The 22,730-nt window shown below is 36.6% G+C and overlaps 2 protein-coding genes across 2 annotated transcripts; both read left to right on the top strand.

Annotated features, from left to right (window-relative positions):
* Nucleotides 1-218: 218 nt before the first annotated feature.
* LOC131647167 (upstream activation factor subunit UAF30-like) lies at nucleotides 219-1,480 on the top strand. The gene is made up of 2 exons (XM_058917080.1): nucleotides 219-598; nucleotides 1,086-1,480. The coding sequence occupies exons 1-2, from the start codon at nucleotides 305-307 to the stop codon at nucleotides 1,203-1,205; spliced, it is 414 nt and encodes a 137-aa protein (XP_058773063.1). The 5' UTR covers nucleotides 219-304; the 3' UTR covers nucleotides 1,206-1,480.
* Nucleotides 1,481-6,093: 4,613 nt separating this feature from the next.
* Nucleotides 6,094-11,313, top strand: LOC131652642 (pentatricopeptide repeat-containing protein At5g02860-like). Its single transcript, XM_058922561.1, has one exon. The coding sequence runs from the start codon at nucleotides 6,237-6,239 to the stop codon at nucleotides 8,619-8,621; it is 2,385 nt and encodes a 794-aa protein (XP_058778544.1). The 5' UTR covers nucleotides 6,094-6,236; the 3' UTR covers nucleotides 8,622-11,313.
* The last annotated feature ends 11,417 nt before the right edge of the window (nucleotides 11,314-22,730 follow it).

The following is a 22,730-nucleotide window of genomic DNA, read 5'->3' as shown; positions in this document are numbered from 1 at the left end:
GAAAAGGAAAAAGGGGGTGGAAAAAGAAATTCTTTTTTTTTTCGCTGGAAAAATTGAAATAAATTCTCATAGTGCAACAAGTAAAAAGGAGGTGCGAAAAGGATATGATACAAAAGAGATCCAAAATATAAAATTGAAGTTTCAAAATTTAAAAACGCAAAAGGATAGTTTGGTAATTGAAAAGGGCTGAAGAGAGGATAACAATGAGATAAGCGTTCGAGGGAGTAAGGATAGTGTTATTTTAGAGAATTTATTTTTCATTTCCCTTGCAATTATCTCAACCTATCTATTCTCCTAACTGTACATGGCGGTTTCAATGGCTACCGGACTATTCTCTGCATCCACTCTAACCCTCCGCCCACAACTTCATCAGAAATTTGCGCTTCCCACACCTCCGTCTTCTCTACGGATGGCTCCGCTCCGAACAGTCACTCATGCCACCGTCTCTCAACCACCCGCCGACGGAAAAATTCGTCGTGGTATAATGAAACCAAAAAAAATCTCCCCCGAGATGCAAGACCTTATCGGACTTCCAGAGGTTTCTCGAACCCAAGCACTCAAGCACATTTGGGCCTACATCAAGGAAAACAATCTCCAGGTTCTTTCTTCCTCATTGCTAATTTTTCTTCTGGATAAGGTTTTTTATTTTTAATAAAAATCACCAAAACCCTAGATATAATATTTTGTTTTCAAATTTGTATTATACTATGAAATTTGTGTTTAGGGTTTTATGTAGAATGACACTAATAATAATTTGTAAAAAATAAAAGGTAATTACAAGTGTCTGACACGATGACACTGATAATAATTTGAAAAAAATGAGTAAATTAAAGGTAATTAATTACAAGTGTCAGTCAGACATGTATAGACACAGACACGCTATTTTTCAGAGATACTACTTCTTAAACATTTTGGAGGAATATTTTGATGTTGTTTAAATTCAGAGTTTCAAATTGCAGACCCCTATAATTTTAGGGTTTATAGACAATACAACACCATTGTGCATATTTTATTTTGTAACTATTGCAACTTTTGATAGTGATAAGTTTTAACTGAATTTTTGCGGTTGTTTCTAAAATATGCAGAACCCTGAAAACAAGAAGCTTATTCGGTGTGATGAGAAGCTGAAGAAGGTATTTGCAGGGCGTGATGAAGTTGGTATGCTTGAGATTGCTGGTTTGATTAGTCCTCATTTTCTTAAATGATGGCAAGGGTCTTCCTTAGTGTTAAGCTTTTACATGAATGGCATGTACTGATATATTTGGGAACACTGAGACCTGCAACATAGTAGCCTTAGTTTTTAGTGTTGGTTAGTATTTGGATAAAAGGACAAGCTTATGTTGAAGATTTTGTTTTGAATGATGTAATTTCTTCAGCACAAGCTCATAGTAGTTGTGTTAGGTATTTATTGGATATGTTATCTTGTTGCTATCTATGTTTTCCTTATAATTATTATTCCGTTCATCGTGCTTATGAGAAATTCTTGTGCCATATTTATTTGGACACAAGTAGTTTGGAGTTTGATTCTAATATAGAGCTTCTGCAGGGGAGAGTGGGCAATATTTCCAGAGCCTGATAAATTTACATGGCTTCCACGGTTGAGGGATTCTTAACACCATTCATTAGTTATGGCTAAAACTTGATAGTTATTTGAAATGACGAAGAAACTTGCTTGAAAATACAGGGATGGTGAAGGAACTTCCTTATATGCAGCTTATCTCATAACAAAGTAGGGAATTAAAGTGACAAATATTTAGCCATGTCAGAACTTATAAGGGTTAGGATCTGCTACCTAAACTTATAATAGTACATACTATTAAAAACTATTCTGAGGTACCGACCTCATGTTCAGTATTCATATTCTGTATTGTTCACTGAGTTATGAATTATGACCCATCCTAAATTCATTTAATAGGTGAAAAGTGTTAATTCTCACGATGAATTTTTTGATTTTTTTTTTTTAGATAACCAGGTACTGAAAAAAAAAACAAATAACCACACATTTCGGTCAAATTTATGCAAATAACTAGGTTTCTGGAAAAGGTATAAAGGAGGCGCCAATTGAATTGCCCCTCCTCTTTAATTTACATGTAGGCGCCAATTCATTTGACTTTACCATTTTGACTTTTTTTCCACGCCAAATCAGATGGCGTCACCTCATATATGTTGCATGTAGGCGTCAATTCATTTGGCTTCCACATTCATCACACTTTCTCACATTCTCTTCTCTTCTCATTCTCTTCATATTTTGTGTCATGACATTTCCCATAATTTTTACGAGAGACGGTACGTTATTTTCTCGGCCACCAAACCTCCAATGAAAATGAAATTTTAGAACATTCATTCCATGGAGCGTCTGAAGAGAGAATTGATGCGATGGTTAGAGGGAGACATCGAAGATGGTGAACAAATTAGAAGGATCCAGAGAAGAAGGACAACCACTTCACTTGCAACTGGAAAACCTCATTGTTGGTTGGAGGAAGTCAAAACAGACAGAGACGTAATCTCGCTGATGCACGAATTCTATGAAATTGTTTTGACGGTTGTAATTTCTTAGTTGTGTTGTTGCTTATATATGGCATATTGTGTTCTTGTTTTAGTCTTTATGGCACTTAATGTCTTGTTTGTGTTTGATATGTTGTAACAAATGTTCTTAATGAAAAACATTTTGCTAACATTAAAAAAAAAGTGCATATAATGTGAATACAATTTTTATGTTGTCAAACTAGTAGAACGAGTGGGACAATTTTTTCGGTTATGTCTGACCTGACGGCACAAACCACACTTTTTTTTTAGCTTGTCAAGGGAGTCCATTTCAGTTGCGATACGCTTGTTTTTGGGACGACCCTTTTTATTCCTTTGCATTTGCTCGTTGTGCCAAACTATGTCTCCTTCATACACAGGCCAAAATTCTGAATTTGCTACAACTGAAAAGCCGTTGTTATACACGTTGAGTAAAGTCTCTGCCTTGTAAACGGGGGATAGAAGTAGTAGTGCATCTTGATGAGCATACGTACATGCCACAATGATATGGGAGCAAGGCATACGAAAGGCTTGAAACCTTCCGCAATCGCACCAACAAGATGGTAGCATAACCCTATACTCTTGTCTTGACAGCCTCTCGTTGTGGTCGTTTGTCTCTTTGACAATGAAGTTGTGGTTATGTCGGTTGAATCTTGTCACATGATGAGTGTGTGCTTTGGTACTTTCTACCTTGATAAATTTCAAGTTGCTTTCACTCCACAATTGTCCTGATTGTAATACCGCATTCCAAATTTCACCTCTTTTTGCAAACAATGAAGCCATCCTAAAATATGTTGATTGGACCAAAGCGGTTACTGGGAGTTTTCGTATGCCTTTAAAGACACCATTCATTGATTCCATAAGATTTGTTTTCATGTGGCCCCATCGTTGTCCATTATCGTATGACCTTGTTCATTTTTCCACTGGGATATTATCAATCCACCTACCTGTCTCTGGATTTAACAATCCGATCTCCGTGCGATAGTGTTGGAACGAATTCTAGAGAATTGAAATTCGAATTCGTTCAATGTTGGTTGAAATTGCCTTTTTATTGGTTGTTGTTAAGGGGCACCCTGATGCTTTGATCAAACACGCTGATGTTGTAATCAAACACCTTGATAATGCGATTAAAGTTAATGCGCCTAAGGATGGTGAATGTTCTTTTAAGTTGTTTGGGCACCACAAGACGCATAATATAAGGACATTTATTGTGATTTGTGGTTTACATCATGGTTTTGGTCAAAAGGTTGACCATATGATTGTACGCCGTCTGAATATTAAAGAGAATAAACATGTTTCCGACATGACATTAAACATAGTTCAGTCCAAAAACATATTCCCAACTTTAAAAAAATAATAAACCTAAAAGTGTCTCAAATATTAGACAAGTATATAATATTCGCAACTAGAACAACAAGGCGATAAGAGGTCCAAAATCTAAAATGTAACAATTGTTGAAATCGTTGGATGATGATCATTATGTATCTACGTATAAAGTGTGTGAGGATAGAAAAACTGTTCAAGATACATTTTTGGGCTTATCTTGGTTCCATAAAGTTATTCAACACATTTCTCATTGTGCATGTTAAATATGCCCAAAAGCTAGTTCAAAAAATGAGGATGCCCTCACATATTTACACAATCAACCATCCGAGAACCTAAGTAACGTGAGACTTCAAACAAACTCTAACAACACAACTTTCAACTTCAAAAAATCAAGTGTGGTTGTACACAGAAAAACTACGTTCTGCGGTGTACTTGTTTAATTTTAAAGAAGATTAAACTTGATAGACCCATATACATGGATAAGGTACACACATGTTAGAAAAAGCTCTAGTTTAATGATGATGATGTGATCAAGGAGAATAAATTAAATATATCTATTATGACACAATGAGAGATGATTAAATAAAGATTTTTGAAAGCTAATTATAACATGAAATTGCACATGAAAGAGAACCTGCAGAAGATAGTTTATCCAGAAACCATAGATATAAAACCACCCGCGGATTCGATAAAAACTAATGATGCTCATAAGAAGGTCAAACCAACACTGAATGGAAATATAACTAAATAGCCTCCATCTCATTTCTCCCATTTCGAAGTGACCCACCTCAAAATTCAGTCAGACGAATTATGTGTATTGGATGACTTTCAATATCACAATATTTTGTTCAAGTTTATTTGAAACTAGGATATTATATACCACGAACATCCCATGAGTGAACATCTCATTCTAGAAAACAAGCTAAAACTAAGTCAGATGCTTTTTTGAACATGACGGAAGAGTTTTTCAAGTAAAGCGATATTGAAAATGAATCAAATCAGAAAAGCGATATTGTATTTTAGTGTTTATTTTACAATGCATTTAGTTGCTAACACGTTTTTTTGGATGTAATGTTAGTTAGTTATTTTCATGGATGTAATTCAGATACATTTTGAGGTGTTTTAATTTATTATAACATTACTTGTATAAATATTGGAATTAACATTTTAATATATTTGTATATCATAAAACAAGGACTCTCAATTAGTCGGGTGTGAATCCAGATTCCAATCTCCGAATATCAATATGTGGTGTGGTGCTAACAGGGGAGATTCCGTATATCAATATTCAGAAAAACCCCATGTGTATTCTTCGTACATGATAAAAATGGGTTGAATATGAATTTCAATATTCGGACTAACCCCTGATACATTATTGTATTTGTATGGTCCTTAATGATCTAGAGCTTATATAAATATGTCTCGTATGTTTTTGACACAAACACTCCAAAATGAATTAACATAAATATATTGCATTTGTGGACCTCCTTTTGAATTTAGAGTCACAAAGAACACCTCTATTTTAGATCTGAAACTCAAATTGGAGATTTTTTTATACTACACTGACAATCGAAAAGTGACTAAGATCGAGTATCATTCACCAATGATTGATAATGAAGGGGAGATTAAGTTCAATAAGTTTGAGTTGAAGACATATACAAATGTAAGTGTTATGGGGATTGCATTTTATCGTTACGCAACTAAGAGTCTAATTGAGATGGATGTGACACTTGTAAGATCAATTGCGAATATTCTAACGATGATGAAACATCCTTAACCATCTGTTAGTGATGAAATGTCATGTTAGACTTAGGTTAATAAATATCTATGTTATGTATGCATTATGTGTATGTGAAAATAAATATCTATGTTAAATTATGTTATCTTATATTCTCTACATGATATTGCTACTGTTTTATGTGTTTGTGATAACAATGGTGAATTTAAATTTTAATATCCTAACAAATTTTTAAATCAGATTGCTTGTCTGTTCTATCTATGTGGTAATATGGATAAATCTGAATTTCAATATTCAAAATCGCCCCTAAAACAAATTGTTTGGGTATTATGTGTTATGTATATGTGCTAACAAACGGTGAGTCTGAATTTCAATATTCGAATATATTTGTTACTTGTATTTGATGTGGCTAGGATGCATACGCACTTCAAATTTCAAATTTTAAAGGTATATAAGAAATTTCGCTGAAAGAGTAATGTGTAGGGTGCAATGAACAATGCTTAGGAAGGTTAAATGGGCACTGAGTCCATAATCTAGAAATATCTTTACCATTTCAGTTTTTTTCCTGGTTCAAAGTTATCGTTACAATAATAATAAAAAAATCAAACAGTTGTTTTGTTCCCGCACACGAAAAGAAGAAGAAGGAGCAATGGAAATGGTAGGAAACCTATCTCTTCCATTACTCCTCCCAAACCCACCACCCTCCGTCTCCGCCTCCGCCTCCACTTCCAAACCCTCCTCAATAACCACTCTTGTCATCAATGACTTCAATTCCACCTCACACTCCCGAACCCGTATGTCCATCGGAAAATCCTCCCCCGACCCCAACTTCGACAAGCCATGGTCCAACCACCACCTTTCTTCCTCAGGTCAGCATATTCTCAACACCTTACTCCACTCTCCCGCCGATTCCATTCAACTCGATAATATCCTAGGTCCCCTTTTCACCCAACCACATCCACATCCCACTCTTTTATCTCGTGATATTCTCGCCATAATCAAAGCCTTAGGGTTTGAAAAAAAATCCGAACTCGCTCTCGCCGTTTTTGATTGGGTTCGCAACCAGCAAGGCTGTGCTAATCTTTTAACCGGTTCTGCAATTGCTGTTATAGTTAACATTCTTGGAAAAGCCGGCCGGGTTTCATCCGCGGCGTCTTTGCTTCGAACTCTTGAGAATGATGGGTTTGAGATTGATGTTTATGCTTATACTTGTTTGATAACTGCTTATGCTAGTAAGGGGAGGTACAGTGATGCTGTTGCTGTGTTCAATAAGATGAAACGAGATGATTGTAGCCCTAATCTCATTACTTATAATTCCATATTGAGTGTTTATGGAAAAATGGGTATGCCGTGGTCTCGTGTTAAGGCTCTTTTTGATTCTATGAAAATGAATGGAGTTGCTCCTGATTTGTATACTTACAATACACTTATCACTTGTTGTCGTCGGGGTTCTCTATATCATGAAGCTGTTAATGTGTTTGATAAGATTAAGATGGCGGGGTTTGTTCCTGATAGGGTTACTTATAATGCGTTGTTAGATGTTTTTGCAAAGTCTAGACGCCCCGAGGAGGCTTTGCAGGTGCTTAAAGATATGGAAAGTAATGGCTTCTCTGCATCCATTATTACTTATAACTCGTTGATATTTGCTTATGTTAGAGGGGGTTTGTTAGAGGAAGCATTGCGGCTTAAAAGTCAAATGGTGGAGAAAGGGATTATGCCGGATATTTTTACCTACACCACACTTTTCTCAGGGTTTGAGAAGGCTGGGAAAGATGAGTTTGCTTTTGAAGTCTATAAAGAAATGAAAGCTGCGGGATGCAAGGTTAATATTTGCATCTTTAATGCTCTTATCAAGATGCATGGTAATCGTGGAAAGTTTGTGGAAATGATGAAGGTTTTTGAGGATATCAAGGAATGTGGGTGCTCTCCTGATATTGTTACTTGGAACACACTTTTGGCTGTGTTTGGACAGAATCAACTGGACTCTGAAGTAGCAGGAGTGTTTAAAGAGTTGAAGAGGTCGGGGTTTGTGCCTGAGAGGGACACCTTCAACACTTTAATTAGTGCGTACAGTAGATGTGGTTCATTCGATCAAGCAATGGCTGTTTATAAAAGCATGCTGGAAGCTGGAGTGTCTCCTGATCTCTCTACCTATAATGCTGTTCTAGCCGCCTTGGCTCGAGGTGGGTTTTGGGAACAATCAGAGAAAATTATTGCTGAAATGAAGGATGGTGGGTGTAAACCTAATGAGCTGACATACTCTTCTCTGCTTAATGCCTATGCCAATGGTAAGGAGATTGAAAAGATGAAAGCACTTGGTGAGGAGATTTACGATGGCTCTATTGAACCACATCCTGTTCTGTTGAAAACACTTGTTCTAGTAAGTAGCAAGAGTGATCTCCTAATGGAGACAGAACACGCTTTTTTAGAATTAAGGAAAAGAGGAATTACACCTGCCCTGACTACTCTGAATGCAATGATTTCAATATATGGGAGGAAGCAGGTGGTCTCCAAGGCCAATGAGATTTTGGGCTTCATCTATGCGAACGGTTTTACTCCAAGTTTGACTACATACAATAGCTTGATGTATATGTACATCCGTTCTGAAAAGTTCCAAAAATCAGAAGAAATCTTAAGGGAAATTCTGAAGAAAGGTATGAAACCAGATAAAATTTCATATAATACTGTTATTTACGCATACTGCAAAAATGGCAGGATGAAGGAGGCTTTGAGGATATTTTCCGAAATGAAAGATTCGGCACTAGTTCCAAATGTTGTAACTTACAACACATTTGTTACAACTTATGCCGCTGACTCAATGTTTGTTGAGGCTATTGATGTTATTCGATACATGATCAAGCAGGGATGTAGGCCAGACCAGAATACGTATAACTCCGTTGTTGATTGGTATTGCAAGCACAATCGAATAGACGAGGTAAACAGTTTTGTGAAAAACCTCGGTAATATTGACCCGCAGGTTTCCAAGGAGGAGAAAAGTAGGTTACTAGAGAGAATGGCAAGGGAATTGCCATGAGTTGGTGAATGACTTGCTTCAGTTTTTACCAGAATTTATATAATATTTGAGTATGGGGTTTGGTGGTTCACCTAATGTAGTAGTGAAGGGCGGGGTGTCACTACTCCCTTTACTGCAGCTTATTTGGAGAAAAAAGGTAACAGTATGTCTGCTCGTCAATGCTGGCTGGTCTGGTTGTACATAAAGAAGGGAAATTAAAAAACAGAAAGAGAAGGGGGAGGGGTTGGTGCTCAATATCAATACCATGTATATAATATAGCAATGCTATCTAGAAGAAAAACACTTGCAGCAAAGGCTGTTATGATTTGAATTGTCATGTAGTGTAATGGTAACATTTTATATGAATTATTAGGCTTTTGTTTTAGGAGCTTTATTAAAGATTATTCCTGCAGGTATAGTTGATGTTTGAATGAATTTTACATTTGTCATTTAAAACTCAAAGATCACATTTTATATCAAGCACTGTTTTGTGGTTACTACTTCCTAGTTTTATGTTGTCAAGCTCTGTTTTGTAGTTACTAATTTCATGTTTTTGTCTCTTGGAAATTCACAATTAATGGAACTCCGTGAAACCAACCATGGTTCCTGTTTAATCAACTGATTCATCTATCTTACTAATAAGAAAACTACGCAAGTTTTATTCGTCTAGTTTGATTTGAGCGATTTGGCATAAAAGAAGCAAAAGTAGTATTAATGAGACAGAACATGCTTTTGTGTTGAATAAAGTCTATCTTTGTAATTAGTAATGCAGCATTATGCCTCTGGATGTTTGTTGTGCATGCCTTGCTAAAGAAGAATTTTTTCAATGCTACTGTCTTTTTTTATAGTTGCAAAATCATCTGTGATATGTTGGACACTTATTTTTAGAAGAACATGAACTTGAAGATTTATCCTTGAGTATAGAATATACTTGAGTTTTCTCAGCAACTAGGCTTCACAGGTGGATTAAAATTTATTTTCCTAAGATGCTGATATCTGCCGCCGCCTCTTCTATGTGAATCCGTACCCCAAGAATCCAAGATGATGACAACTTTGTAATTTACTTTGCATATATGCTTTGAAACATTTGACGCACTTGGTTGTTTTGGCAGTTTAGCTGTATTGTTTCTCAGGTCTAACTTTAATATTTATTGATGCCTTGGATTTGCATTCTCAAAAAACAAGGTGATATCTGGTGCTAGACACATGAAAAGTCTCTTTGAATATCTCAATGCATCACTGTTTGGAATACTACTTTGCGAACACTTTATATCATCTTTTCTTAAGCACTTTTCTTTCTCCATCTGTCCTGGTGTGTAGTATCCTGTTTGTTTTTAAAATTTTCTTTTGTTTTTCCTCAACTTTCGTTAACATTCTGTTTTTTGCATATTTTGTAGATATAGATGGCTTGTTTTGCAGATGTATCAAAGATCTCGGAGTGACTGCATATTATTGGTTTTTTGCAAAAATCAAATTCCTACTGTATCAACATAAAAAAAATCAGTGGAGGTAATAGAAGAAGTGCACTATCTTTTACTGAATTTTGTTTGATCAATGTTTGTTGTGCAATCATTAGAAAATAATATATTATGTTTTTGTAGTTGATCTTGCAGATAAAACTATGGACTTATGTGTGCATGTAATAATCTATATCTTTGAAAATGGCTGAAATCTTCTAGTTTTACAGTGCTCATTAACTGAATATGCTTTCAACGCATTTCCAAATTTTAAAATGGTGCAGGTTTGAGTAGAATTGAACTCATCCCTAATGTTGAACTTCTCAACAGGATAGAAAGAGAGTTTTTACTTATAATTCCAATATTTTCCACTGAATATATCAATTACATTCCACTAAAGCCATTGCTTTAGACCTCAATCCTACTCCAATAAACAAATATATTAGTCAACACTAATTTTATGGTATTTCCTCTAGTTTTACACCAAACAAAATTTGTATATACTGGTTTCCTCAACTAATTTGTCTCCACTAATTTTATGGCCTCACCATTTTAAAATTTCACAGAAATTATACATTTAAGGCCCCTCCCATGAATTATTACCATTTACTTCAATACCCAACAAAAATTGAAAAATTAGAACTCCTCGATTCAATTTGTTCAGTTTGATACCTCACTTGGCTTTAGCTTTCATCACTTAACTTTTTGTTAGTAAAGTACGTTTTTCTTGTCCTTTTAAAAAAGCAAAGTACATCTTTCTGTTATGGGTTGATCTCTTGGTGCAGAAATTAAGCAACACTTTATTGTAAAAGTTTATTATGATTTAACACTGTATTTTCATTTTGGAATCATTTTATTCCTTTTTATGAAAGAAATTGGAACCAATTAGTTATAGATATGATATATTATTATTGTTATTTGATGTTGGTGGTAGATGGCAGGGCTGAAAGCACTACATATGTAACATAGTAGTAGTGATGTATTTATTTTCTGGTGAGATGGAAGTCTAATATTACATTAGTTTAATCTGAGTGGGTGCATATATATGGCAATAAGGAGCATGGGATTGTGATTGTTGTCAATCCACTCCTCCAAAGTAGCTAGCTAGTTTAACAGTAGCATGGATTAATGAACATGGTTTTTAATTTCTGAAGAAACAGGTCTCAGAGAACGTTGCAGCGCCTTCAGGAACATCTTCCATTACCCAGTCATGGCCAACAGGGAAGTAAATTCCAGTCCTTGGGTGCGGAACCCAGCAGCATGAATACGACGGGGCCTTCTTCCCAATACTGCCACTCTTAGTCTTTTGATCAACCAGGTGCAGCGACCCAGCTTCCCTTCCTAAAATCAATTTGCAGAGCCCGGTAGTACTCTCCGCTCCCTTAGCAGATCTCCTGCAGCACCCAATATTATAGTAAGTTTGTGTTGTTATTGATTAATTTCATCATTAATTAATTCAAAGAATGAGTTAATTACTATAGTAGTATTATTAAGTTAAAGATTATAATCGTTACCGGAGATGCATCAACGTGTTTGTTCTGCCCATGAATCAATAAGTAGCTAGCTGCAGTTGATATCAAGTATTGATACTATTGTGTATGTGTGTGCCAATTCACAGGATGCAATGATGGTTATTTATAATGTAATGGACAATATAGGTCTTGCAAGTATGGATCCAAAAAAGCTAGAGAATAAATTCTTTTGCACATGAGAATGCAAGCAGCAAAAATATGCAGATAGGTTTTTTTGAGGAAAATCATTATAAACCCTTGCTTTTTTCCCACTGCAACTATTTCAATATGGATCAAAAGAATGTATGTTTTCTTACCAAAAATATAAATGGGTAATAACGTCTATTTGAATTGTACATCAGTTTTCTTCTTGGCTAAACATTACTATTTGTTTATAAGAATATATATTTCATTTCAGTCATGGGGAATAACTATTCTCCGAGTGAAATGCGTGTGCCAATAAACACCACACCATGCATGGATTATGGAAAAGAGTATGAAAGTAATCTTATCTTTTCTTCTTTTTTTGCCTCAATAAACTAATAAGTCAATTAAATGTAGCTTAATTATTTGTTTTTTCATACATTGCATTTAGCTTGCTCTATTCTAATGTCATATTCCACGGTCTTATATTCTTATTTGTGTATAAATTTTGAAGAATTTTTTTTATTAGTTTACTATGATAAAACAATTTGTTTTACTAAAATGTTTAATGAAAGTATTAGATGCAAAAGTTGGCTAGTTCTAATTGATTATATGAGTGTGCGGCTCTTGATGTGTTCAAGAAATTCAAGACCTCAATTGAGAATAAGAGTGGAAAAGCAATAAAAGTTATAATGACATATGGTGGTGGAGAGTACACTTCAAGAATTTGAGTCATTTTGCATCTTTGAAGGCTTAAATCATGAAGTTATCTTACCCTATACTCTTCAACATAATGGTTTAGCATAAAGAGCATGCTGGAGAAGTAGTCAACACATGCATATATCCTAAACAAGTGCTTGACCAAGAAGCTGATGCATATATCCTAAACAAGTGCTTGACCAAGAAGCTGAAGATGAAAGTGCCTAAGGAAGCTTGGAGTAGAAGAAAACCAAATGTGAAGCATCTGAAAGTGATTGGATCACTATGTTTCATACACATACTCGATCAAACAAGAAGTAAGTTGGACGGAAAAAATGAAAAACTATGTTTCAAACACATACTCTGTTGGTGATTTTAGTATCATCAATGTATTTTGGTAGTAATGTGATTTACTGTAGGCCGATGCAATTATGCGTTAAGCTTGAAACGAGTTAGGGTAGTGCGGAGTGCACGCTCGTAGAGCCAAACGTGCAATTGAATACGAATAATAGAAACGGGGTTCCAAGGGGCGGAGCCCCTGGCGGGGTGCGGGGCAGCGTTCCGTCGGGGTCCAAGGGGCGGAGCCCCTGGCAGGGTGCAGGGCAGCGCCCCGTTTGAAAAATTCGTTTGAATAGTTGCATCCTTTCCCAACCGACATAACCGCTTTACCGAACAGGTGTGTCGTATCCCAACAGACATAACTGTTTTTACCGAACAGGTGTGTCATTTCGGTTTCTATTGTTGATCTCCTATATAAGGAGTCATTTGGCATCGGTTTCGGATACGAAATATATACTTCCTCTACATTCTGATCTGTGATCTATTGTCAGAAACAGATTATTCTTCGAGAATTATCCCCGCAAAGATTTCGTGAACCCAGACAAGAATAGGGTCAAAATACTTTGTTCGGAAAGTGAACTAACACGATTCTTGAAGATATCCAGGATTATCATACCAATTTCTAACATACTTGATCAAACAAGAAGTAAGTTGGATGAAAAAAGTGAAAATATGATGTTCATAGGATATCATACAAAAATGAGACTATGATTTGTATAATCATGTGACTCAAAAGATGCACATCAACAAAGATATGATTGTCAATGATTCAAAAGCATGGAATTGACATGATATATTAGAGAACAAATGAAATCTCAGTCATGGTTTCTGATCTTACCTGATCAGGAGGATCGTCAGGGCCTGCAACGTGTTGGACTTCTGTGAACTAGGGGGTGTACCTGCAAGGTACTCCGATGCCAAAGGGAGAAGAGAGAGCAATTAGAGTGCAAGTACAAGGTAAGAGTGAGAATGATTGAAGTTACTTGACCCTCTTGTGAAAGAGGATATTTATAGTCCCCAACGCTGGGCCAAGATCTCCATATTAGATTGAATTTCCAGGCCCAAAATAGAGACTGCCAGAATCCTACGGGTGTAGCAGAGACCAGCACGTGGTCTCCATCCTGGGTCAATCGCTCCGAAGTTTCAGGGGAGACGCGATCTTCTCGGAGGTGCGTGGACTACGCCTTATTCGGAGGATTGTGTGGTGAAGGAACCCTACGAGGAGGAGGGTCCTCGGTGAAGAGGGTAGGCGGAGGTGCTCGGAGTGAGTGCCTGCTCGAGAGACTCGTGGTCTTGCCAGGTTGAACCCAGCGTGGCGCATGCTCGGAGTCCGGGCAGACGTAAGCCTTGGTGACGAGGAGCTAGATTGGGCCTTCCCCAAGGTCAGGCTGAATTTGGGCCTCTCGCTGTGTTTGGGTCATGCGTCGGCCTAGTCCAGAACAGGAGCCCCCCAAGTCGTAGCTTCCAGGCAGGGAGCTGTGACTTTATGTTTGTTCACTATAGATCTCGGTCAATACATGTCAGGGGGCTGCTCGTACAGATGCTTCGTCGGGCGGATCGTACCAAGACGAGCAGAGAATTCTCGCGGGGAGAGTGGTACGCTCGCTGGTCGTCGGGGATGCAAAACGATAGCGTGTGGCAGACATTTGGGTGACTGGCGGCGTATTAAGAGTGTAATGATGGCCTAAGGACTAGGGTCATAATGAGGCAGTCGTTGTCTAGGAAATGGCGTGTCAGCCGACGCGACGTTTCGCCTTCCGTGCAGGCTCTATAAAAAGGGTAGTATCTCTCAATTAGGGTTTTACGCTCACTTTCTTCACTCAGGATTTCACTGCCTTCTCTCCGGTTGCCGCTTCCCCGATGATCATCTCCAGCTCTACAATTTCCACCTATTCTTCATCATGCAACCTTCAGGTATGTTGGACTTCCTTTCTTTTGGTTAGATTTCGCCTTTGGGATGCATTTTGAGTTTTCGGGGAACCTGTCCCCAGGACTTCATCTGTTTAGCTATGATAGACTTAGGATAAATGTAGGAAACTTCACGCGAGGATTCTTCCTCCCCGAAATATTGGTGGGGATCCTTGGGTCTTTCATGAAAAAAGTTTGGAGTTCCTGGTTATCCTCGGAGGGTTTAAGGGTTTCCCTGGGCTGTTCACGTTAGAGCCCGGGAAACTCATGTTTTCTCCCCGTGGAATTCAACTTTTGCCCGGGGAATGCACACCTTGCTCATCAGCTTCGTGTGTTTGTCTGTAGGTTTTACTTATGAGACGCTAAATGAGTTAGGTCTGACGTGTTCGCACTCGAATCCTCCTCGAGGAGTTAAATAAGGGTTTGGTCGGGGGCCTCTAGTGCCCCTTGCTCTACCCTTTCACTTGTCTTGCGGTGGAATGGTGGATTTGATACAATGTCGAATTCACTATTTTCCCCTTCTTGCAGATGATATGGCCGCCCAGGAGGATGTATTACCCTCATCCGAATCTGAGGAAGATCTCACTTCTGTGTCAAATCCTCACTCTTCTTCTTCAGCTTGTCCTTGGACACCCCGAGCGCCAACTCCAACTTCCAAACTTTGTCCTCAATCATCTTCTTATCTTCCTCAGCTTTCATCAGGGCGACTGCTTCATCTTACTTGATCAGGAGGATCCTCAGGGCCTGCCACGTGTTGGACTTCTGTGAATTAGGGGGTGTACCTGCAAGGTACTCCGATGCCAAAGTGAGAAGAGATAGCAATCAGAGTGCAAGTGCAAGGTAAGAGTGAGAATGATTGAAGTTACTTGATCCTCTGGTGAAATAGAGTATTTATAGCGCCTAGCACTGGGCCAAGATCTCCACATTGGACTGGATGTCCAGGCCCAAAATAGAGATTGCCTGGATCCTACGGGTGTAGTGGAAACCAGCACGTGGTCTCCATCCTGGGTCAACCGCTCCGAAATTTCAGGGGAGACACGGTCTTCTCGGAGGTGCGTGGGCTCTGCCTTATTCGGAGGATTGTGTGGTGAAGGAACCCTACGAGGAGGAGGGTCCTCGGCGAAGAGGGTAGGCGGAGGTGTTCGAAGGGAGTGCTTGCTTGAGAGACTCGTGGTCTTGCCAGATTGAACCCAGCATGGCGCATGCTCGGAGTCCGGGCAGATGTAAGCCCTAGTGACGAGGAGCTAGATTGGGCCTTCCCTAGGGTCAGACTGAATTTGGGCCTCTCGCTGTATTTGGGTCATGCGTCGGCCCAGTCCAGAACAGTTTCTTTGAACTTTTTCAAAGTGAAGAGTCGAATGAAAAAAATGGTGATGAAAACACTTAATTAACCAATAATGGACCAATAGAAGCTCAAACATATGTGGGGTCATAGAAAACAAGGCAAGTTCCTAGTAAACTTGTATATTGTGAACTATTACTTGATAATGCACTCAATAATGAAGGCGGGCTTATTAATTTTACTCTGCTAGCTGGTGTTAAGATAATAGGCCAATATGAGATAATGAAGATTAAAATTTGGAGAGAGGTCGTGATTAAAACTCAAGTCAATTGAGAAGAATCACACTTGAGAGATTGTTGATTTATTTGAAAGGAAGAAAACCATTGATGTGAAGTGTATCGTTAAGATCAAAATGAATCCTCATGGTACAATTACAAATCATAAGGAAAAATTAGCAACTAGTGGCCTCTTGTAGAGATATGGTATTGACGATAATGAAATGTTTACTCTTGTGGAAAGACTTGAGACAATGAGACTAGTTGTAGCAATTAATAGTAGCATGAATTGGCCCCTAAATTACTTAGATGTCAAGTTTGATTTCTTAAATGGTCCAATAGAAAATATAGTTTATGTCACTCAACAACCATAATTTAAAGTGAAAGGAAAAGAGTGTATATTGTACAAGTTGCACAAATCTTTGTATAAATTAAAGCAATTCCATAGAACTCGCTAAAAGAGAATTTATATTTTCTATTAAGTTAGGATTCAAAGAAACACACAATTGAGTACGATGTCTACATGTGAAGTTTCAGAAATTCAAGTATCATGATGATTTGTTTGTAGGTGGATCACTTGCTCATCACTAAAATCCATTCAATTGCGATTGAGAACTCAAAGGGGAAAATGGAGGTTGAGTTTGAGATGAATAATTTTGGGAAGCTTTAATTTTTTCATGGCATGGAATTTATAAGGGTTAGGGAAGGCATGGTAATGCATAAACAAAAGTATGTGAATGAGTTATTGGATATGTTTGAAAGGAATGATTGTAACAAGTCATAAATCCATATGAAGCAAATGCAAAGCTTAATGATTACAATGATGAAGAGAATAGGTATATGCAGCCAAGTATAAGAAATTGTAGGCTTATTAAGGTATAAGATCCTCAAATCTTTCACCATTGAGGATTGCAGGGTTCTGAAAGACAAGGTTCAGGATTTGATTAATGGTAAAGCAATTGAGTTTGGACCAGTGACTCCCAATGTGATCAACAACCCCATCGCACCTCATAATGATTCTTCCACCAGTGGAGCCCGAAGACTTTATGTTTGTCAGAGAATAGGAGATTTCTTTGAAGTTGCTTTCCCAATTTTCATTTGCATTAGAATAAGGAAAATCTTGTCATTGTTTAGATTTCTCAAGCATTTTCAATTGTATTACGTTATCTTGTTTCTCAAATTGTGAACCAGACCATATTACAACCTTCAAAAGTCCTAACTGAAGCAGGGTTCATTGTGAAAACATACAAACAGTAAAATCATGTCAAAACTGACTCCTAATATGTTGCTTGTCATTTGTGTCAGTATCGGTACAACATTCTGACTAGTAATCACCAAAAAATCAATTAGTGTCTTTCTTAACAAATAAAAACTTTGAATTTGAGATTATCATGTGTAGTGCATCCCTGTTATCATTTTAAAAACAGAATCGTCTCTAATCTGAAAATAAGTACTTGATACCAAGGAAAGTTCAACGATGAAATACAATTGAGTAGTCTTACAGGGGAAAAGTTTGGTCATCCATGGAGCAAATACCTGAAGAATCCATTTAGTTGAGCAGTTCCTTTCAATCTGGGGCATTCATGACAATCCTGTGATCAACACTGGGGAAGACCATTGCAAAACTCCATGATTCAAACGCATCAGAGTTCTTTCTCAAGAGATCCTGCGGGATGGGGCAGGCCATTAGCATCTCTTTTCTTCATCTTCAATCAAGTATCGGATATCAAGACAGGTGTCGAGGAGTCAAGCCAAACACCTTCACAGATACTTTCCACAAGCAACAACCTTTCCGAGAAGGCACTTCCAATCCACTCCTTGTAACTTAGAAACAAGAATTTTATCTATCATGATCATACATACATCATGCATATCATTGCCTTATCATAAAGCCAAAATCTAGTACATCGTTGATAATCCCTAGCACACCAAAGTCTAATTCGTTGACATTCCTCTCATGATAATCCAATCATCAGTGATGTAGGGGCATCCTCTCTACTTTAATCCCCAAACAGAGTACCAGAACTCCATCCAACATATTCCCCACAGAAAGTAGAAACCCTGATCAATCAATCAGTGCACTACATATAGTTATTGCATTGCATCATATCTCCAGAGGTGCATAAAATTAATCAAAATATGCATGTGAAGCATAATCCGGGTAGATATTCATCAGATAAGTTCCCTACAAAGCATTCAGTTGATATTCCACCGGGTTTACTCAGAGTTACCCTTGTGGTTTCATTTCTCAAAATCAACTATGTTTATATGTCTCTAAGTCCAGGCCAGACTAACATTCTCCTCTCAAATTTCTTCTAAATTCGGGTCAGACTGGTGTCTTTTTCTTAGTCCATGTCACACTGATATCTCCCCCTTGGTCCAGGACAGACTGATATTTCTTTCTCCAAGTCCAGCTCAGACTGGCATCTCCTGTTTTCCTACCTAGCTTAGACTGGTATCTTTCTTTCATCCCAGAGTTGTTATCCCGTTTCTTTCCAACCCAAAGTTGGTATTTATTTTCTCTCCAACCCAAAGTTGGTATATATTTTCTCTCCAACCCAAAGTTGGTATTTATTTTCTCTCTCAATCTAGAGTTGATGTTTATTTCTTGCTCAACCTAAAGTTGATTTTCCTCTGCTCTCTCAACCCAGAGTTGATATTTATTTCTTGCTCAACCCATTGTTGATGTTTATTTCTTGATCAACCCATAGTTGATTTTTCTTTTTTTCTCTCAATCTAGAGTTGATATTTAGTTCTTGCTCAACCCAGACTTGGTGTTTATTTCTTGATCAACCTAGAGTTGATTTTCCTTTTCTCTCTCAACCCAAAGTTGATATTTAGTTCTAGCTTAACCCATAGTTGATTTTTCTTTTCTCTCTCAACGCAGAGTTGATGGTCAATTTCCTTTCAACTCAGAGTTGATTTTTCTTCCATGTTCAACCCATAATTGATGTTTAAGTTCTTTTTCAACCCATAGTTGATAAATACGCCAACCCAGAGTTGATATTCTCTTTGGACAAACCCAGAGTTATAGATTTCTCCTTGTTACTCCAGAGTTTAAGTTTATTCACATTCAATCCAAAGTTGATGTCTTTCTACCTTATCTCATCCCTTCGACCCAGAGTTGATATTTTTTTCTTTTGACCTTCAACCCAGAGTTGTTAGTTGTACCTTTTTCCTAGTGCAGTTTGTGATCCTATATCCAACCCAGAGTTGGTTTCTATTTCATTTTTAACCCAGAGTTAATCTACTCAACCCAGAGTCGATACATTCTTCCCCAGTAGAATTGATGTTCTTTTTATCCTCAACCCAAAGTTGATATCCTTTTTCCCCAATAGATTCCATCTTTCTTCAGACAAATTTTCGGGTTCTTTAGTATTTAACCTTCTTCTACTACGAATGTTCGAAAGGCTAGCCCTAATCTCACCTTCAGGTCTAAGATGATTAAATAGGGGCAGCTGTTGCACCCCAAAATTTGTCTTCCTGATTTCACTTTAGTCTGGCTTGTGCTTCACATTCAAATGCATATTCCACTAATTCATAACAGTCATAATCATTCATCTCATTAAGCTCCTAAGGCATGGGATCAAAATATTTTGTGATCTGGGTGATTCATTTGGTTACTACACTCGAGTTGAGACAGGGGTTTAAAGTCACATTGTTATACCCCAGTATTGCCCACCCTTTATATGTTTTTAATTGCTAATTTATTTCGAATAATTGAGATAACATAGTTGGTAACAAAGCACATGTAAGGAATTTAGGCAAAAGGTCGCGAGTTAAAATTCCATGTTACTACATTTTGTATTTTATTCTATTTTTGCGTGTTTTAATTAAAAAAGGTCAAAAAAATGTTTTTTATTATTTAAATAGTATTTTTCGTTTTCCTTTATTTAGCATATTTTAAAATATTTTTTTTATTAAAATCTTGATTTTATGCAAAAAAAAAAAAAGCCAAAAATCTAAAATAGAAAGAAAAAATTCTCAAAACAATCTCTCCCCATGTCCAATCTTGCACCTAGTCACCAAATCGTCCAGATTCACAGTCTTACTCACTAAGACTTGAACCAAATATCAACCTCATAAAAAACTTGCCTTAAATAGATCGAGTCCATTCAATGTCAAATCCTAATTTTCATCTATATAAAGGCCTAATTTTTTCATTCCTAATCATCCAGAATTCAGAAACTCACTCCTAAAGTTGTTATTTTTCACATCAAGGAATAACAACAAAACCTCAAAAACTTCATCAATCAAGAGAAGGAATTTTGCACCAAAGAAAATGAGATGAGTAAGAAAGATTAACGAGGGAGGAGGAAGCAGCTTAATTATGTCACGCACTTCAGGTTGGTGAATTTGGCCTTGAAATATAACTTGTTGGATTTTTTTTATTATGCATGATTCTTGGACCTGAAATATAAAATTTTGAACTTTTCCTATTGCTTTTTTGTTTTTTTGTGTGTTGTTTCTTTGATTGTGTATGATCTTTGGTTGTTCGTACTTTTCGGTCGAATTGGATTAGAGTCATTTTTTTTAGAAGCAAATAAAAATATTTGTTTAATTTTAATTAAAAAAATTCTTTAATTTACTTCCAATTGTAATTAAACTTTTTTTTATAATTCGAGTCAAATTATTTGCGGTTACCTATGTAGGTTAGTTAAATTATAATTAGTTCTGTATTTCTTGTTTAGGTTAATGTCATTATAGTAAAAAATTTCATAAAAAAAATATACAAAAGAAATAGAAGTTATTTAATTATTGTTAGTCAATTAAGTTAATTAGAATTTAATTCTTATTTTAGTTAGTTTAATTTAGTCGTAAAAGATTCAAAAAAATACAAAAATATTTCCTTTATCATCGAAATACAAAAGATGTAGTTAGTTGTTACTCCTAATAATGTAAATTATTTTCGTTTCACTTCTAAATAAATAATTCTACCTCATACATATCTCACTAATAATCCTGACATAAATCCTTAAAATAATATCAATTCAAAAAAATATTCCTCTTCATTTAATTAGATTCAATTGATAAAAAATCCAAAAAAAAAAATAATTTAAAATTAGATTTTTATTTTCTCTTTTAATATTAAAAACACCAAAAAATCAATAACAATAAGTCATTCCCTTCATTTCCATTCCCTCTTTTCTTTTTTTCAGTTTTCTAAAACACTTTAATCATACTCAAAATTTTTAAGGAAGAAAGCATTCACATACCCCCACCTTACGAGGTATCATCTGATGTATTATCCATTAAAAAAGAACAACAAATCAAATCCTAAAAACAATTCTATTCAATAAATAATGGAAAAGTATTCAGATACCTCCACTTTATGAGGGACCATCTGATGTACTATAATTTTATTCCTTCTTTTTCCCGTATTTTCTTCTCTCTCTTTTTGCATGCATTTCCTTCTTGCATTAGGCTTTAGATTTTCACATCACACCCATAGATTAGAAACAGACAAGAGTGAATCATGTGGAGTACCAAAGACGTAAGGAGTGTTAACACATTCCCCTTGTGTAATCGACTTCCTTATTCGATCTTTGATCGTGAGACCTTTTCTTATCATCATTTATTTCTTTCGAGTTTTTTCAATATTTTCTCTTTGCTTGATTGAGATAAATAAAGTTCGATGGCGACTCAGTTGATCCCGATCATTTTTCGCGAGCGTGCGACATATATATATATATATATATATATATATATATATATATATATATATATATATATGTATATATATATATAATGTTATCTTTTTCATCCATATATATATATATGTTGGTGCACAATGAATAAAGATGATAACAAAGAGAAGAAAGAATAACGGTGCAAAAGAGATGAGAGAATAAATGTTGTATTCTTCTATTAATGATAGCTATTACAAGGCTATTTATAGAAAAAGAAAATCTTGCCACATAAGCCCTAAAACAATAAACTTAGTGAGCAAGTCTAAGGTACAAACAGCACAGTACTACAAAATACTAAAGTACCCTTACTACTAAACAGCTAAGCTAATGGGACCCAGAAGATAACATCTTCTGGTCAACAACATCTTCTGAGTAACCATCAGAAGATCAGCCCACATCAGAACTTCTGATGCTCATCTTCTGAATATTGAATTGCTCTTCAATACCATCCCTTAATTCATATTCTTCAATCAAAGCTGACAACGCCAATTCCATCCCTTAAGAGCAGAAATTGATCCGTCTTGATCGCCTTCGTCATAACATCTGCCATCTGCTTCTGAGTGCTACAGTGCACAACTTCTAATGTTCCATTCTGGACTTGGCTTCTCAAGAAATGATACTTAGTCTCAATATGCTTGCTTCTTCCGTGTAACACCGGATTCTTGGCAAGATTGATTGCAGACTTGTTATCAATCATCAGCTTCAGAGGCTTCTTCACCTTAATCTTCAGATCTTCTAATAAGTTCAGAAGCCACACAGCTTGACATGCAGCTACAGCGCATGCGATGTACTCAGCTTCACAGGTTGATAGAGCAACAACAGGTT

The sequence above is a fragment of the Vicia villosa genome, linkage group LG2 (assembly GCF_029867415.1).
Source record: "Vicia villosa cultivar HV-30 ecotype Madison, WI linkage group LG2, Vvil1.0, whole genome shotgun sequence".
Classification (NCBI taxonomy): Eukaryota; Viridiplantae; Streptophyta; class Magnoliopsida; order Fabales; family Fabaceae; genus Vicia; species Vicia villosa.
This window is presented reverse-complemented; position numbering and strand designations above follow the sequence as displayed.